The sequence below is a fragment of the Nematolebias whitei genome, chromosome 13 (assembly GCF_014905685.2).
Source record: "Nematolebias whitei isolate Nwh7 chromosome 13, NemWhi1, whole genome shotgun sequence".
Taxonomy (NCBI): Eukaryota; Metazoa; Chordata; class Actinopteri; order Cyprinodontiformes; family Rivulidae; genus Nematolebias; species Nematolebias whitei.
In genome coordinates, this window is record NC_056510.1 from 7,285,801 (window position 1) to 7,301,491 (window position 15,691).

Below are 15,691 nucleotides of genomic sequence, written 5' to 3' on the forward strand. Positions count from 1 at the left end.
TTCAAAAGTTGTCAAGATACTAAAAGTACCTAAATGCTTGCTAAGCCTTATAGAACCAGATGGCTAGCAAGAAGTATCCAAAGGCTAACTAGAAGTTAAAAGTAGCAAACATCTAGCTAAAAGCTAATAGCAGTAGAGGATTAACTAATACCCAAATGTAATAAAGGATTAAAGACTTTATAGTATATATAAAACAAATAAGTGTCAAAAAGGTATCTTAAATATTAAAAGCCTTGCTAAAAGTAGCAGAACAGTAGCTAAAAGCCAAATGTAGTAAAAGGCTTGCCAAAAGCTAAAAGCAGCAAATGATAGCTAAAATCTAACATTAACACAGGAAGACAAAAATCAAATAAAACCGAAGTAGATTTTAAAGCGAGCAGTGTTTCAGGAATTGACTCGAATTCAACGCATTTCTATTGTCGAATTTAATTTTAAGCAAAGGTAAACATTTAGAAAAGAATAAAACTAAAACAGTCTCAGCAGTGACTTTCATCAGAGTTGTTGTAATACTCGCTGCGGCCGGCAGGGGGCGGCGGCGCGCCGTCTCAGCAGTGACTTTCATCAGAGCTGTTGTAATACTCGCTGCGGCCGGCAGGGGGCGGCGGCGCGCCGAGCCGTCCCCCGTTAACGGCCTTTAAACCCGGGAGGAAGAGCGTCATCTTCATGCCCGGCTGCTGTGACCATGGAGGAACATTTCGATAAATTATTGGATCAATGTGAAGCTCAGGAGCTGGAGGTGAGCAGGGACATGTTTTATTTCTGTGCGCGGAGCTCGTGTCTGACATGTTTCTGGTGTTTTTTCGACCTGAGTTCGTGGCGTTTGAAACCTTTAATGCTGTTATTGTAAAGAAACTGATCAGGACGCTTTAACTCCTGAACATTAAGTGTGTAAAACTATTAAACTAACAAGATGAATGTGAATAAACCAGCTCCGTGTTTAAATCCTGTAAAATAAACGAATGAAGGTGGGATCTTTTAGCTTTTTTTTTTTTTTTAGATGTTTTAATTTCTACAAGCTAACAGATTAGCTTCTCAGTTAGCCTCAGCTAGCTAGCAACAAGCTAAAGTTTATGTTATTGATCGTTTATAACAGACATTTATGACCTGAACGTGTCTAATAAACAAATCGTGCATCGGAAGATGATTTCAATAACGTGTTTGTTTAGACAATTGTTTATAAAAGCCAGGGTTAGGGGCTAATGCTAGCAGAAGCTAACTGTTGTGCAGCTGTGTGTTGTCAGACGACACTGTCTTTAAATCTGTAATATTTATGAACTTTTAATCTGCTCGGTTTAATCTAAGTACTGTATGATGTGTGTTGCTGTCCACAGGCTCCAGGGGGCATCGCGACACCTCAGGTCTACTCTCAGCTGATGGCTCTCTACTTACTCAATAATGACATGTAAGTTTATTTATTGGTTTATTTTGTACAAACAAAATCTCAGGTGTCTCTGCTGCAACTGGCAACAATCTAAAAATAAAAACCGAGTCAAATAACTGGTGTCGATGCTGAGGATTTGTTTTCCAACAAACGATAACAAACATTTAAATTAAACGGGTTTAAACTGTTTCTCTCCTCAGTATATATCGCACAGGTTCATCCAGTAGCTTTTATTATAAACTTTCATTCACATATGTTAAACGTTGGCTGTTAATAAACGGTTTGATTAATTTTTTTATGCACACAGCCCAAAAACATAACCTCAGCTGATTAGATTCGTGCTGATCGTTAGATATCGGTGCAGCCGATCGTCATCGTGCAACAATTATTGTTTATTTATTTATTTGTTGAGTCAAAGCGTGTTTTCCATTGAACAAATTAAAATGACTGCGCAGCTGAGACCCCTCAGATGATCTAAACATCATTTAGGCCTTAAAAATGATTCGCTTCTGTAAGCTGGCAGGGGTTAGAGCTGTTGCCTCTCAGGTCAAAGGTCGCAGGATCAACTCCCGGCCTTTTTGTGTGGTTTACATGTTCTGTGCGTTTTCTCTGGGTGCTCCGTTTCCTCCCATACACGATAAGTCTAAATTGTCCCTACGTGCGAGCGTGAGTGGTTGCTTGTCCCTGTATCCCTGTGATGGATGGGAGACCTGTCCAGGATGTCCCCCGCCTCTCACAGTGACTGCTGGAGACGGACGCCGGCTCCCCGTGCCCTAGAAAGGAAACGTGGGTAAAGAGGATGGGCGTAATCTTTATTAACGTGCGTCGTTACACATTGATAGGCCGATCGTCTTCTCTTGTCTTGAAGGCCGCAAAAACGTTTTTATAGACGTTGTTGTGTGTTTTTGAACCAGAGTCCGATGTGGGGCTTTAAGCTCCGCCCACTCCCCTGCACACCATCATGGTGCCACATGACTTCTTCCTTTAAATCCTGCAGTAAGTAATTACAGCAGAACTTATTACAGAAATGAACATTTGAACACGGCGCCAAGGTAAACAACAACAGTCACCACCTGAAAACAATTTGAGGTCTTTGTTTTCTCCCAAAATCAAAGTTCTGTTCGTTTACATGGAGGGTCTGGACTTAAACCTGTCCGGGGTCCACCCTGTCACAAGTCTGTAGCCCAGAGCTCCCCATCCCTGGTCCTTGTGACCCACAGTCCCGCTCTGCTTCAACACACCTGATTCAAATAATTAAATCGACCTCTCAGAACGTCGAGTTCAGACGAACTCAGTCAGTGACTCGTTCTTTTGGGTTGGAACGGGCTGGACGGTGGTCCACCAGGGACCTCTGCTGTAACAGATCCAGGTTCAGCAACAGGTTTGTTTTTAAAAGTGGCTCGTACCGGAGGACTAAAATCTCTTAATGAATCTAAACAGTTAAACAATGAATATCAGTGGCTGCTGATTGATTTTCAGCGTTCTCGAGTTTTTAACTCTGATGTCAGATTTCTCTGCACGCCTGTGAATTATTCGTCTTCGTGTTTCTGTACCGGGCTGATCTCTGCGTGTTCTGGTCCAACAGGAACAACGCCCGGTATCTGTGGAAGAGGATCCCTCAGGCAATAAAATCCGTGAGTCTGTTTAAACGTGTGATTGAACAGGAAGTGCAACGTGCTGTAATTTTACTGCTTCATACAAAAATTAACTCGTTAAAACTGTTGTGTTTGGACGTTAAGAACAACAAATATCTTACCTGTTGTAGATGAGCTCTTTGGATGGGATCAGTTTGGACAACTAGTTTAATTGTGGCTGGACTGATGAGCTAACGGCTAGTCTGATCGAGACGCTGATAAAGTGGATTGTCGCCGTTTTAAAATGACGCCAACATTTACTAGTTGTAGCACTTCCTGCAGGGACGTCATGATATTTCTGCTGGAATTACTGTGACTGTGGTGTAAAGGTTTATAAAAATACTGTCGCATATCTACAACAGGTAAGATGGTGACTGTTTAAGACCACGTAGCTCAGGAAAACATCTAATATTGAAACAAATCTTTTTACCGTTTGATCTTTTTTGCCCAGTAAATTTAGTTTCCTCTTTCAAACCCCTCAGCAGCCTTCACTTTTGTTTTTGTACGTCCAGTTTGAAACGTGTCAAACAGCAGCCAGAGTCCGGATCTTTGGACCCGTTTCCTCGTCTCAGAAACACGAGAACTGGAACCGCAGCTGTCGCAGAACCTTAAAGTCCGCTCTGCTCTAACCCCCTCTCTCTCTCTCTCTGTTGTTGCTCGCAGGCGAACCCCGAGCTGGCAGCCATCTGGGCCGTCGGCCAACACATTTGGCAGAGAGACTTTCCAGGGATCTACACGGCCATCGCGGCTCAGCAGTGGTCGGACGGCATTCTTCCCGTCATGGAGTCCCTTCGAGGTAAAAACAGGAGCGACATCTGAGCGCTCGTGGCTGCGACGCGCCGTGAAGCCGCTCAGACCGACAGCAGAACTTTTAGACGTTTACACTCGCAGCTGGGACGAGGGCACGAATGAATTATTTCCTGAGTCACGCGCAGGAATCGAACCTGTTGTGATCAGAGCAGCTCCTCCTCAACCACAGCATGTGACGGTTGTGCAACGGTTTAAGAATAGAGGTCCTTGATGTTTACAGTGCTGACGCTGAAGAACATCACAACACTGTTTGGTAACGCTGATGGTGCAACCGCCGAACATCAAGCGGGGCTTGATCCAAACATATTTAATCTTTATGAAACTTGTTTCTTATTTCAATTTATTTCTTGTGAGCAGCTTTAATTAAATAAATATTCAACTAGATGCACATACTGGCCTTAATATGTTATCTTTCTAATCTACTAGAAGTTGTCACATGTGAATAATTACTTTAAAAAAAATTATACATTTTTCACCTGAGGACGTCACTATTGTTTTACTGGTGCAATGCATTCTGGGAGGATGACGTTCATTGGCTGTAGTGGAGACTAAAACAAGTCAAGAGTAAAACATTACAACATGATAATAAAGTTATATTTTGTCAGTCCTTATGCACAAAATATGGTCTGAAACAACCAAACATGATCAACTTGTGTTAATTTTTGGCTCTATAGCTAACAGCGTTAGCTCTGAGCTAATATATTCGATGTTAGCTCTGGAGCTAACAGCGTTAGCTCCGAGCTAATATCTTCATTCATTCAACCTTTATTTAGACAGGTAAATCACATTGAGCCTTGAAGACTCATTTACAATTCTATGTTAATTCAGAAGCTAACAGCGTTAACTCCGAGCTAATATATTCGATGTTAACTAAAGCTAGCAGCGTTAACTCCGAGCTAATATATTCGATGTTAGCTCTGGAGCTAACAGCATTAACTTCAAGCTAACATATTCGATGTTAACTAAAGCTAACAGTGTTAGGTCTGAGGTAACATACTTGATGTTAGCTCTGGAGCTAACAGCATTAACTTCAAGCTAACATATTCGATGTTAACTAAAGCTAACAGTGTTAGCTCCGAGCTAATATATTCAATGTTAACTAAAGCTAGCAGCGTTAACTCCGAGCTAACCTACTCAATGTTAGCTCTGGAGCTGACAGCGTTAACTGAAGCTAAAAGCGTTTACCCCGTCCCGAGATAATATATTCAGTGTTCTCTCTGGAGCTAACATGAAAGCTGAATTACTTCTCCGTTCTGCTCTCAGTAAAACGCTCTGGTTTAAATTAAAGGGCTGAACGTCAGAGAATGTCTAAAATTAACATTCAAGCTGAAAGGCGCTCATGCTGGAGCAACCAGTTTACGTTATTTACCCAGAATGCATTGCAGCTTAAATATAATAGCAACATTTGAATATCATAAAAAAATGTTATTATAACTCTTCAGCGTTTTAGACTTGTTTTTATAGCTGAAGGGATTGTTTCTCAAAAAGGTCTGTTGTTCCAAATAGAAGAAGCTCCTTTTGAGATTTAAAATTTATTTTCAAAAGCTACATAATTAAAGCTGCAGTGGATCATTTTTTGTTAATTAAAAATAAAAAAAAAGACAAATGTTAGAAACTAAGCTGACGAGGAAAACTCAGTTTATCCACGAGGAGCCAACTCCCACCAAAGGTCATCTCGGAGTGAACGGAGAAAGTCAGCAGGTTTATTTTGGATGTGATCTGATGTAATTCAGGCTTCCTGTTTTGTAATTCACGCACTTTAAATAGAAACATCAGTCCGTGACCGACACGTAATGAAGGTTTAGTTAAACGGCGCCGTTCACAGATAAAAACCATAAACTGCTTCAGAATCAACATTTAAAGCCCCGCAGTGGTTGAAGGGCTCATAAATCAACCTTGTATCTCCTGAGATGTGAGAGCCCTCAGAGCATCTTATGGGGATGACTCTCATCTGCTACCACCTAGTTTTACCTGCACATCTCTAAAACTGACAGAGCTCGAGTTCACCGTGCAGGTCTTGAAGATCTGATGTTTCTGTGTGGCCGCTCAGATGATTTAAATGTGACCTCCATCACACTCCACGCTTCCAAAACATAAAAATCAGACTTGGGTCACTTTAGTCTGCAGTGTGAACTCAGTCCGAGTCATCTTTGTGTTCGTTAAGGTCTCTTAGCTGTGGCGACCATCTTGATTTAATTCATTCAACCTTTAGTTCTACAGGTTAGTCTCATTGAGCCTCGGGGACTCGTCTTCAAGAGAGACCTGAATTTTTAACAAGGAGTGATGACAACAGTAGAAATCATAAAATAAAGCCTGGAAATTGAACAGAATAAATAAAATAAAATGGTATAAAAAAAACCAGGGCTGAGGAATGATGATTATAAATGTATTTAAAGGAGTTTAGAGAAGATCTAAATGATACATTTGAGAGAACATGATGAAATGAGTTCCTGGATGGAAAATGAACGATGTGGTGTTGACTTGTTTATCGGTGAGGCTGCGCGCCTCCCTCCCGGTGTTCCTCAGGGCCCGTCACATGCCGGCCTGTGCCTGTTTGTCTCAGATCAGACCACGGTTTCTGTCCCAGCTCAAAGGACCGCGGTGTCCACTGGGACACGTGACGGAGGCAACAACCGGGAGGGTGGGGAGCGTTTCTGTGAAAAGTTTGCGGGCCGGGTCAGGCGGACAGGAATGTTTGGTCTCGTTGGTGGAAGAGGATTGGGTGTCACCAGCTGTGAGGACTCGTATAAAAACCAGAGCTCTGAGCTCAGGACCAGAATAGATCAGACCGCTTCACATCGAGGAGGACTCCTCTGCTCTCCATTAGAAAATACTTTGAGGTTCCTCTTTTTGAGATTTGATAGTTTAAGGACAGACCTTTTCATCATGGACGTGCAGAGGACAGGATCCCTGGTTCGACCCCCCAGCCCCATGGACAGCCTTGAGAAGCAGCTGAGTTGCCCCATCTGCCTGGACATGTTCACCAAGCCCGTGGTGATCCTGCCCTGCCAGCACAACCTGTGCCGCAGCTGCGCCAGCGACCTCTACGACTCGCGCAACCCGTACCGCTTCTCCGGCGGCGTCTTCCGCTGCCCCACCTGTCGCTTTGAGGTCGTCCTCGACCGGCACGGCGTCCACGGCCTCCAGCGCAACCTGCTGGTGGAGAACATCATCGACCTCTACAAGCAGCAGCAGGAAGGTAAAGGTGACAGCACAGAAACCCTGAAGCCCAAAGAGTCCAAAGAGCCCATGTGCCAAGAACACGAGGACGAGAGAATCAACATCTACTGCGTGACCTGCCAGGCGCCCACCTGCTCCATGTGCAAGGTGTTCGGCCAGCATAAAGACTGTGAGGTGGCACCTTTAGCAACCATCTACCAGACCCAGAAAGGTGAACTGAGCAATGCCATTGACACTCTGGTTGCCAGCAACAGCCGTTTGCAGGTCCTGCTGACCCAGATGGAGGACTCCTGCCGCACCGTGCAGGAAAACGCTCAGCGAGCTAAACAAGGGCTAGCCGAGCGCTTCGACCTCCTGTACGCCATCCTCGAAGAGCGCAAGGCCATCCTGCTCGACCAGATCGGGAAGGAGCAGGACGAGAAGGTGGCGGCGCTGCGGGCCCTGGCCCAGCGGTACGGCGAGCGGCTGCAGGCCAGCACCGAGCTGACGGACACGGCCGTGAGGGCTCTGGAGCAGAACGGCGCCGCCGAGTTCCTGTTGGCTTCGAAGGGCCTCATCACGAAGACCAAAGACGCAGCCAAGGCCTCGCTGGGCGAAGAGCGGCCCGAGCCGGGCTTCGAGAAGATGGACCACTTCACACTGTCGACAGAACACGTCGAAGCGGTCCTCGCAAAAATGGACTTTGGATCCGGCGGTGCCGACGATGAGTTTGAGGACGCAGAGGAGGAGGAAGAGTAATTTAAGAACTGGTCGCGGAGTTCGAATCGTGTTCAAGTCAGGGTGGAAACTACCAGTGCAATATTCAATGTCGTTCTTCTCGTCTTCTTTTTATACTTTTGTATTTTAAAGTCAGTTCAGAGTTTAGTTTTAATGTTCTACGTGCGTAGTTTATGGAAATATTTATGTTCTTTTTGTTATTTACCTGTTTCTGCCTTTACTGATACTTGAAATAAAGTTGCATGAAGTTAATCCCCCGTTTGGTTCCTGATTCAGACGTGATGATTTCTGTGGTCATTATTTTGAAGCGTGGTTCGGTGTACTTCCCCTGAAACGTTAGCCGGACCGTTGGCTTCGCCGACTCGTCCGTTGACCGTGTTTTAAAAAAAGCCCCTGCCCCGTCCCGTGAGCGTTGCCTTTGCTGGTGAAAAGACGGGGCTATTTTTAGAGAGGTGAGAGGGCGCGAAATGAGAGCGACCCAGGAATAGACGGTGCAGGAAGGACAGGCCGGGTCCTGTTTCTGCTCCATAATACTCCCACTCATGGATATCTTGCTCAGCACACCGAGGTGTCAGAGGGCCGCGCTCAGAAAGGACAGTCCAGTTGCTGCAGGAGTTTTCGGTCCAAAGGCCGTGGTAAAAATACTTCAGGGGTGTGAGTCACAAAAACCCCCTCAAAATGACCTGCTTCTCAGGGTCAGGAACACTCGCTGCGTGGTTTATTTATAGCTCTTTAAGTTATCCATGTCTAATTAGAAAAACATCAAACACTCCTCCTTCAGTCACGTTCTCAACAAAAACCTGGTTTTAGTTTCGTATCTAAAGTTTAGTAAATTCTGGTTTTCAAGTTATCTTCAGCCTGTTTGTCTTTTTGGATGAACTCTAAGAACAGGAAGCTACTCTTGGAAAATGCTCCCGTGGATCTCTGGCCTTCCCCCTCACAGCTGTCTCGTCTCCTCTCAAATGTTATTGTTGCCCCGGCTAACCGCTCCAGCAGACTGTTGGTACACAATCACCAGTTGCTAGGTTATAAAGCCCGAAAGGACGTAACCCTGGGACGTTTCTGTGATCGCAGCAGCAAGTGCATGTCAGCGCGTGTTGGTGTGAGGCCCCGTCGCTCAGTAATCTCAGCGTTTGACCGATAAAGAGGACAGCTCGGAGGCCGAGGCCAGCACCGGCTGATAAACCCCCACCGTCAGAAATCTGAAGCATCTGCTTCTGTTCAGGATCCTGGATGGTGGAAAGTTCGTCACAGTCATGCACTCTTTGGAGAAGCAGACGCAGATTCCAGAGGCCTTACTGGATTATACATCGGTCGAAGCACCACAGAGAAGCAGAAACTCGGATTTCAACGTCTTTACGACTCTTTTCATTACATCCGTCCATCATCTTCCTCTTGTTCTGAAGTCCGGTCTCGCGGGGGCAGCATCTTGAGCAGGGAGGTCCAGACATCTCTTTCCACAGCCACTTCTTCTGGGAGGACTCCAAGGTGTTCCCAGTTCAACCGAGAGACATAGTCTCTCCAGCGTGTCCTGGCTCTTCCCCGGGGGTCTCCTCCCAGTCTGACATGCTCGAAGCACCTCAACTGGCTCCTCTCGATGTGGAGGAGCAGCGGTTCTACTCGAGTCTCTCCTGGATAACTGAACTTCTCTCCCTATTTCTAATGGAGAGTCCATCTACCCTGAAGAGGAAACTCATTTCAACCTCCTGTATCTACGATCTCATTCTTTCAGTCACTGACCAGAGCTCGTGACCAGAGGTGAGGGTAGGAACGTAGACCGAACGTTGAACAGAGAGCTTTGTCTTACAGCTCAGCTCCCTCTTCACCACAACGGACCGGTACAGAGTCCGCAATACTGCAGACACTGCACCGATCTGCCTGTCAATCTCACGCTCCATTCTTCCCTCACTTATTAACAAAACCCTGAGATACTTGAACTCATCCACTTGAGGCACCTCAAGAGCAAGCCACCCTCTGACTGAGGACCACGGCCTCAGATTTGGAGGTGCTGATTCTCATCCCAGTCGCGTCACTCTCAGCTGTGAACCGTTCCAGTGAGAGCTGAAGATCACGGCACGATGACGCCAACAGGACCACATCATCTGCAAAGAGCAGAGATGGACTCCCTCCGTCCTCTTTTCATTACTGACGCTTTGAATCAGTAGAACCTTTTGAATTGTGGGGTTTTTGCAAGAAGATCTTAAAGTTCACACAAACCACACGCCAGTTACTCACTTAGATTTCCACCATCAGTTGCAGGTGCTCCTGCTTATTGAATAATTCATGACATTGGGTGCAATTGGACCGAACAGTTTTAAGGACCCTCTGAGAACAGTTAGATCGTTAGTCCCACCACAGAGCAGGTATTGGTGTTTGCTTTCACCCTGCCCCGTGAACTCCGTCGAGCTGGGCCGTGTCTCGTTTGTTCGATACGTTTACCATCAACAACAACGAAGGACACCATAGCTGGAACTGGGTGTCGAGTAGCTTTGGTTTTATTTTTTAAATTTGTTTTGAAAAGAACTACAAAGATTGAGGACAAGTTCCTGGAGCCAAGAGTCCTGAGACAGATCTGTTTGTTTAGTTCTGTTCAAAGAAGAGCAGCTTCTGCTTCACCAGCCAAAACATAGTTTTGACCCTGCTGCTGCCCTGAGGTCAAAATGATCCCCGAGGACAGCAGGAGGATTAATCCTGTGGGTGCTGGAAGACCATGTAGCTCAGTGTACGTTGATGTATGGATCAATTAAATTCCCTTACATCACTTGAGAACTAAAAGTAGCCAAACTAGCTAAAAATGGCAAAAAATTGCCAAAAGTTGCAAAATGCTAATTAAAAGGATTGAAACCTACGAGTAGCAAATTAACTTAAAAAGCAAAAAGTAAAAGTAGCAAAAAGCTAGCTGAGTGATTAGTAAAAGGACGGCCAAAATCTTGAAGGTGCAAAGAGCTAGTTAAACTGAACTTAAACATTTAACACAAGTTTGCATTTTTAAAATTAGCAAGCAGTAATGTTTCAAGAAGTGGCAATAATTAGCAACAACTATAGTAGAAATGATGATGATGATGATAATAAAAGCTGGACTTGTGTTTTTGAAGACGTTTTCTTCCCATCTGGGAGACTCTCAATTCTAAAAGTTGTTTAAAAGAAGAATACAAGTCCTGTGTTTATAATAAACTAGCATTAGCATTATTAGCATTAACTGTTGTAGCATTAGCATTATTAGCATTAACTGTTGTAGCATTAGCATTATTAGCATTAACAGAACTGGCAGTCGTGGAATGAGCTAACGGTCTCAGAATTAGCAGAAGTTTGCTGAAGCAGAACTATAACATTTTTTAACTGAATTTGATTTGGATGTATTATAAAAGGGGAAAGTACCGTACTTTCCACCGTATAAGTCGCATCAGTCTAAAAACGTATAATAAAGTGGAAAAACCATAAATAAGTTGCCTCTATAATGCGTCACCACTGACCACCTGGAAACATGGGCCAAAAACCGATTGGCTGCCAGATGGCGGCCGCGGGAGGACTTTAACAAAAATTTAACAAAATTAACATTTAAAAACAATTATTTGTTTGCTCGAAATTATAGTAAAGGTGTGTTTCAGTTGAACTTTACCTATAAATGCACTTTAATGGTCAAATCAGCTGCATTTCTCCTGGGCGGCGAAATGCAGCTGATTTGACGTTTGCTCCAGGAGTTGTGGAACGAGCCGAAGGTGGCTTGTATGGCAAGCCAAGTGTCTCACTAATAGCCACTTTTACCTATTAATGAGACACTTGACTTGCCATATTAGTCGAGGGCCCTCTAGTGGCTGAAAATGGTAGTGTTCAATATTTTTCATGTCAGAATGAATGAAATCGTCAGATCTCAGACAAAATTATAAATATGGAAAAAACACAATTAGTCGCTTCGGTGTATAAGTGTATAAGTCGCAGGACGTGCAAATTTATGCAAAAAGGTGCGACTTGTACGGCGAAAAATCCGGTCATAAGATTTCTAAAATAGGCAGAAAAATTAAGAATTGAGGAAAACGATGGCAGCCGACTGCTCAGGATGGAGTTTGAGTTGACCCCCCCGGGCAGCTCCTGAAGGAGTTTTCTGTGGTTCTGCTGGTTTCTTTGGGCTCAGAGGACTCGTCAAACAGGAGACCAGAACGGTCCGGAGCAGACCACCGATGATCAGGGCAGCTCCGTCTCCTTCAGCAGCAGTGTCCACCTGATGAATTCAAACTCTTCCTGTTTGTGCAGGATTGGTCAGATTGACCTCACCTGTACTCCACGTGCACCTGGCTGACGGTTGTTTGTTTGTTTACAGAGAGCACGCGGCAGAGGGCCTACAGTCTGGTGGCTCAGGCCTACACGTCCATCACAGCCGAAGACTTCGCTGCCTTCGTGGGTTACTCGGTGGATGAAGCTGTGAAGGGTGAGGCTGCGTGTAGTCGGTGTAACTCTGGATGAACTCGCTGCTGACGGTGTTTTCTGTGGTTTGAAGGAGTCGTGAGTCAAGGCTGGCAGGCTGATCCCACTACCAGGATGGTGATGCCCAAGAAGCCAGGTAGGGGGCGGAGCTGCCCGTTCATGCTCAGAGCGTCACGCTCCCACAGAAAAGTTGCACGTCTTCCTCCAGATGTTTGATTTGTTCAAACTTTTTAAACATTTCAGTTTGATTAGAGAAGGTCCTTAAAACGCTCGCTGTGTGGAGGTGGTCGAACGACTTCTGTCCCTTTCAGGATATTTAACTTCATTTAAGGTCGAATTCTTCGTAGCCGTCCATCGACGTCTCTTCAGTTCTTTAAAAACTTTGTTCTCTATAAAATCTGCTTCAGCTACCGGCTCTGTTTTAGCTACCGTTTTGCTGCGTTTAGCTACAAATTTGCGTCTTTCGATTTTTAGCTGCCGTTCGGCTGCTTTTAGTATTTAGCTGTCATTCCTCACCTTTTAGATTTTGGCTGCATTTTTCAAATTTTAGCTACTGTCCTGTTCCTTTTAGCTTTTTGATACAGTGTAGCTATGACTTTAATACTTTTAGATTTCAGCTATCCCGTTTCTTTTAGCAACACTATTGCTATGATTAGCTTTTAGCTACCATGTAGCTACATTTGATTATGAATTATCACTTTGTTACTTTTACCTTTTTAGCTAGTGATCTGATACTTTTGGGTTTTGGCTAAAGTTTCGCTAATGTTGGCATTTAGCTATCATTTCATTCCTTTTAGCTGTTGGCCAAGTTTAGGTAATTTTAGCTACCATCATGTTCCTTTTAGCTTGTAGCTACTGTCTTGCTGCGTTTAGTTACAAGTTAGCTACCTTTAGCTTTTAGCTTAACTTCAGTCCTCTGCTCGTTTTACAGCTCAGCTTCAGCTAACGACAGCAGTCAGATTTCACACAGTTCAGCTACTATTCGGCTGTTATTCCTCCGTTTCCATCACGGTTTCTGTTTTCCCTGCAGCGCCTCAGAGTTCAGAACGTCAGGGTTGAAACGGGTCAGAACGTTGGTTTCTCTCGACTGAGCTGCTGTTTTAACGGTTTTTGCTCTTTAATAGGCGAAGCAGGCGAGGGCGTTGATGTTGTGGTTACTTTTAGCTCCTTTAGCTGCAGAATGCTCAGATGGTCACCAGGATCAGACACAGTTGATGTCTCTGGTCTAAACGAGGAGTCCCCTCTGACTCGGCTCCTTCTCCTGCTGCTCCTCAGATCCTCCTCCGGTGGCGCTGGTTCCCAACGAGCAGCAGCTGACCCGACTCACCGACTACGTGGCTTTCCTCGAGAACTGAAGCCGGACCGGACCGCCCTGCGTGAACTCTCCCGGCCTCCGTGGACGACGATCTCTGCACCCGACGTGTAAATTAGATGTTTTTGTTTTTGTCGTAATAAACATGTACAGTTTGATCAGACCTCGAGTTTGAGAGTTTTTAATTTGTGAATAAAGGAGTTTGTTTGTAAACGTTTCCTTTGCCTCTTGCTCAGACCTCGGCCACAGACGTGCTCTTTATTTAGACGAGCGCATCTTCGCCTGATTTGATGAAGACTTGGTGTGAGTCCATCTGGCTGCCGGCTGCTGCACAGGAAACGTGTTTTTGGTTTCTCCTGCTTGAAGCCGAGTCTGATGAACTGAAGCTAAAGTTTAGACGTTTGATGTGATTTAGTGTCGAATCGAACGAGATGTTTTCTCCAACTTTCAGCCTTTTTTTACAGATGATGTTTGTTTTGGTAACGAATTGTTCTGCCTTCAGCCGTCAGACTCTTAACAGGGATTTTTGTATTTGGTGGTGGGTGTTTTTATTTATTTGTTCTATTTTTAGACCCATTCCAGAAACACATGCAGACTTCAGCTCGTGTTGAGACCTGTTTTAAATCAGCTTCAGCTGTTCGCTTCGTCTGATCGCCTCCAAATTTAAACAAAGCTAAATTTAAACGTGCCAAAAGTGATCTGTGAAGAGCCGATCCTGCTTCTGCTGCTGTGGGTTTCTCTACATCCACAGCTGCTTTTAGCTGCTATTATGCTTGTTTAAGGTGACATTTAGCTGCTGGTTTGAACATTTGGCTGCTCATCTTTAGCTTCAAGCTGCTGTTTTGCTACTTTTAGCTACCTTTGTGATGACTTTAGCTTTGAAGCTGTTTGTGCTATTTTTAGCTTGTAGCTGCTTTTATGCTACGTTTAGCTTGTAGCTGCCATTGCACTACTTTTAATACTTGGCTAAATTATAATCTTTGAACTGCAGAAATAATTCCAGTTTTTTGTTTGTTTCTAATCTGGAGAAAAAAATGTTTTGATAAGAATGTCCTCTTTCAGTTTCCGTAGTTGGCAAATATAAGCACGAGACCGGAAATGGACCTCAGTTCAAGCACAGATATCAGGTCTTTATGGTTCAAGACGTTTCTTCTCCAAACGTCACTGGTTGTGAAGAGAAGCTTCTTTAACTAATAGAAGTCCCGTTTTTTTATTTCATTTTGTATTTGTTTGGAGTCGCAGTGTCCGCCATGACCGATGTGAGGATCAACACGTTCACTGAACAAAACAATAAATTAACCGTATTTTGGAAATCTGCAAACGATAAAGCAGCAAAAATCTATATATTTATATCTAGAATAGATTTTATTAAGTCATATATTTCTATATCTAAACTTTATTTTTATTTTTTAACTTTTTTTTTCTTTTCCCTTTATAAGTTATGTATGTCGTCATTGTGCAGCAGTTGGCCGGTTAGCTCAGTTGGTTAGAGCGTGGTGCTAATAACGCCAAGGTCGCGGGTTCGATCCCCGTACGGGCCACTCGTTTTGTATTAAATCGCTTTATGTATTAACATTATATTTTCATGTATACTTATTTTTCTGTAATGCTTTAATAATTATACTTTATTACTTCAGCATGGAAAACGTTATAAAACAATAAAAATCCATCCATTATCTTCTGATAATTCCAGTCAGGTCTGGGAGACAGCATGTTGAGCAGGGAGGTCCAGACATCTCTCCACATCTCTCTTCCAGCTCTTCTGGGAGGACTCCATGGCGTTCCCAGGCCAACCAGCATGTCCTGGGTCTACACCTGCGTCTCCTCCCAGTCAGACATGCCCGAACCTCCTCAACTGACAACTGATGTAGTCTATGAGATACACGGATATACAAAGTATACCCACTAGAAAAATGTAGACTACACCATTGTTCTCACCATGTCTCCAAGGGACCTGAGGAGGAACATTTCAACCGCCTGTATTTGTGATCCCATTCTTTCCGTCACTAAACAATAAAAATAGTTTGTTTAATAAAATTTGCTTTCCCATTTTCTATAAAAATTAATCTTTTAAATGGCTCAAACAACATAAAAATACATTGTAATACACTTTGTCAGTTAAGTTTTAAAAGCACTTTAAGTTTTAGGGGTGTCAAGCTCACTTTAACAGTTTGCCAAAATTAAAACTCTTTTCAGTTTTCTTGGTTGGAGGGTCCTCATGGGTCTCATTTGACG

At 44.0% G+C, this 15,691-nt stretch overlaps 2 protein-coding genes and 1 non-coding gene across 3 annotated transcripts; all 3 read left to right on the forward strand.

Moving 5' to 3' along the window:
- Positions 1-612: 612 nt before the first annotated feature.
- Positions 613-13,669, forward strand: cops8 (COP9 signalosome subunit 8). The gene is made up of 7 exons (XM_037686831.1): positions 613-736; positions 1,332-1,402; positions 2,967-3,015; positions 3,679-3,811; positions 12,041-12,148; positions 12,218-12,280; positions 13,420-13,669. The coding sequence occupies exons 1-7, from the start codon at positions 683-685 to the stop codon at positions 13,497-13,499; spliced, it is 558 nt and encodes a 185-aa protein (XP_037542759.1). The 5' UTR covers positions 613-682; the 3' UTR covers positions 13,500-13,669.
- trim63b (tripartite motif containing 63b) lies at positions 6,607-7,964 on the forward strand. Its single transcript, XM_037686830.1, has one exon. It carries the CDS (start codon positions 6,712-6,714, stop codon positions 7,741-7,743), a length of 1,032 nt encoding a protein of 343 aa, XP_037542758.1. The 5' UTR covers positions 6,607-6,711; the 3' UTR covers positions 7,744-7,964.
- Positions 13,670-14,923: 1,254 nt separating the features above from the next.
- On the forward strand, positions 14,924-14,997 carry trnai-aau. Its single transcript has one exon. It is a non-coding gene; the product is annotated as a tRNA-Ile (tRNA).
- The last annotated feature ends 694 nt before the right edge of the window (positions 14,998-15,691 follow it).

Excerpts from the sequence above, each read along its gene's own strand:
- trim63b (XM_037686830.1), top strand. The coding sequence starts at position 6,712 with ATGGACGTGCAGAGGACAGGATCCCTGGTTCGACCCCCCAGCCCCATG.
- cops8 (XM_037686831.1), top strand. The coding sequence starts at position 683 with ATGGAGGAACATTTCGATAAATTATTGGATCAATGTGAAGCTCAGGAG. Across the intron at positions 1,403-2,966 it reads TACTTACTCAATAATGACAT|GAACAACGCCCGGTATCTGT; the intron begins GTAAGTTTATTT and ends CTGGTCCAACAG. Across the intron at positions 12,149-12,217 it reads GGTGGATGAAGCTGTGAAGG|GAGTCGTGAGTCAAGGCTGG; the intron begins GTGAGGCTGCGT and ends TGTGGTTTGAAG.